General features: G+C 45.3%; 1 protein-coding gene across 1 annotated transcript in view; it reads left to right on the top strand.

The window, feature by feature from the left end:
• Positions 1–1,366: 1,366 nt before the first annotated feature.
• gnrhr1 (gonadotropin releasing hormone receptor 1) overlaps positions 1,367–2,699 on the top strand; it is a gene marked incomplete at its 5' end in the record, with an annotated part of 17,446 nt that continues 16,113 nt past the window's right edge. Inside the window, 1 exon segment of the mRNA XM_032535975.1 lies at positions 1,367–2,320. Coding sequence (XP_032391866.1) covers positions 1,805–2,320 — 516 coding nt within the window.

The raw sequence follows: 2,699 nt of genomic DNA, 5'->3' as shown, positions 1-2,699 counted from the left end.
AAGAAAGGGGAGGTAACCTTGCCCCTTATGACCTCATAAGGAGCAAGATTTGTGAAATGTAATGCTTGTGTAGCTAATTGTTGAACTTCTTTTTAAAAGATGTTATATATTGTAGCTGTAAAACAAGTTGTGAACGTAATATTGACATATCATACCAAACAGTTGCTTACTAACACATCCACCAGGTACTGCACAAGATTATTCATCAAGAGTGGTGTCCACATGAAGATTGTAAGTCTAAGAGTCTCTCTTTTTTAGCTCTGTGTTTGGTCTCCACCAACTCTTGAGGGATATATCTGTCTTAGCTGAGAAATGCTCCACTATGTTCACCAGCTGCGCTCTGTGTCTGTCTGCTGCTTCTGCACCATTCCCACCTGTTGACTGCTGAATGTTGGTTGGTGAACATAAACATAATATTAATAATGTATACTTCATTAATCCCACAAGGGGAAATTACAATGTTTTCACTCTGTCATTACACACACATGCTCAGTACCTATACATGCACTAATGGAATAATGTCAGAATGAGGGAGCTGCCTAATGTAATGACAACAGAACTGTTGGTGCTTTACTCAAGAGCCCCTTAGCAGTGCCCAGCTGAAAGTTCATACTTTGGTCCATATGGGAACTTGAACCAGCAACCCTCCAGTTCCCAACCCAACTCCATAATGACTGAGCTACTGCCACCCACAAACATGTATCTCTTCTGGAGTGTCAGCTGGATGGAGAGTGTCACCTCTATTGCTTAAAAGAACTTAAAGGAGAATTCTGGACGTTTTTTACATTAATCTTGATCATCATAAATATGCGAGTACTTTTAATCGCAACACAGGGCAGCTGCAGCTATGTGTACGAGCTTCCACTGAGCTAAAACGGCAGCTGACGCTGCAAATAAAATGCAATAAAATGTCTGTGCAACATGAACAGGGCCCTTACGTAACATCAAGATGCGCTTTCAACTCAGACATTGTTTAAATTCACCTACCCTGGTCCCTGTCTTGATCCTGCCGGTAGCTTGTAAGGGGTAGTTGCAAGCTCCTATTTCCTAGCTGCTGTCAGGAGTGTGTTCAGCCTGTGATAATCATCCCGACAACAATCCATGGAGCGGCGGTGGTGTGGCTATGTAGCTGTAGTCTCGCACTGAAGTCCTGTTGTAGCAGGAAAAGGAAAACAGTGTAGAGATCGCTTTACGCTACCGTTTGTTTAGGGGGGAATAAACTTGCCAGACAGCAGCTAGGAACTAGCAGCGAGGTGCTAGCAAGTAGGAGCCAGCAGCTACCAGCTACCGGTAGGATCGAGACAGGGACCTGGGTAGGTGAATTTAAACAATGTCTGAGTTGAAAACGCATCTTGTTGTCACGTAATGGCCCTGTTCACGTTGCACAGACATTTTAATTGCATTTTATGTCTGTTAAGACGAATTCCGGCCAAGATGCCATGACAGGGGTTTGATTGCCTTGAGCAGCTAGACCCATGTGACACGTCGTCCAATCAGCTGCAAGTCAGAGGCATGGCGCATCAACCATGGATGTATGACACTGCGACACTACCCTTCAGACATGTTGCAAAAAGGGATCAGCACTGTAAGTAATGACAACAAATCTGTCGGCGCGTCCACAAGCCAACTGTGATCGCGCACCCCCCCTTCACCATGCAGTTACTAGTAGCCAACACAGAGGATTAAAAACCATGATGGATTGTGTGCCTGTCAATCATAACAAAGCATTTTAAGAAGTGATTTTAATCATCATTATGCTTTTTTGTGTCAGTGTCAAATTATTGTGTTCTCCCTGCGCTATAGGATGTCAGGAAACCTGTCTCTGTGGGTTTCCACTCCAGCAGATCCTTTACAAAATGGCCCGCTGAACTCATCTGTTCCACCCTGGGAGGCTCCATCCTTCACTGTGGCTGCCCGCTGCCGTGTAGCAGCCACCCTGGTGCTGTTTGTCTTCGCCGCCTGCAGTAACCTGTCAGTCCTGATCAGTGTGTGCTGGGGGCGGGGTTATCGCCTGGCAGCACACCTCCGCCCGCTCATTGCCAGTTTGGCATCAGCTGATCTGGTGATGACTTTTGTGGTCATGCCACTGGATGCCATTTGGAATATCACAGTGCAGTGGTATGCTGGGGATGTAATGTGTAAGCTGCTGTGTTTTCTCAAGCTATTTGCCATGCACTCAGCAGCATTCATACTGGTGGTGGTAAGTCTGGACCGCTATCGGGCCATCCTTCATCCTCTGGATTCGCTCGATGCTGGGCTCAGGAACAGACGCATGCTTCTGGTGGCCTGGACTCTGAGCCTGCTGCTGGCATCTCCACAGGTACAGTAAGTTACACACTGAGCCTTAAGGCCTCTATCATTTCTTTCTCAGCTGGTGCTGAGTCTATAACCCTAGTTGCATGGAAGTAGTTTTACCTGGGGACCTCTAGTAATTTGTAATAATTGGAGAAGTTGTCTGTCTGTGTCAGACACGAATTACAATGCAAATGAACTACAGCATTTTGACAAACACGAATGGTTGTGTAATAATATTAGTCCTGTGTGCATCTCTGTGATTAGGAGTTGGATTGGCTGCGTAGGCATTCAATTCAATTCAATTTATTTATAGTGTCAATTCATAACAATGTCGAGACACTTTACAGCTAGAGTAGGTATAGAGCACACTCTATAATTTACAAGGACCCAACAGTTCTAGTAGT

The sequence above is a fragment of the Etheostoma spectabile genome, chromosome 14 (genome assembly GCF_008692095.1).
Source record: "Etheostoma spectabile isolate EspeVRDwgs_2016 chromosome 14, UIUC_Espe_1.0, whole genome shotgun sequence".
Taxonomy (NCBI): Eukaryota; Metazoa; Chordata; class Actinopteri; order Perciformes; family Percidae; genus Etheostoma; species Etheostoma spectabile.
The sequence above is the reverse complement of the archived record's forward strand: the minus strand, read 5'-3'. Positions and strand labels throughout refer to the sequence as shown.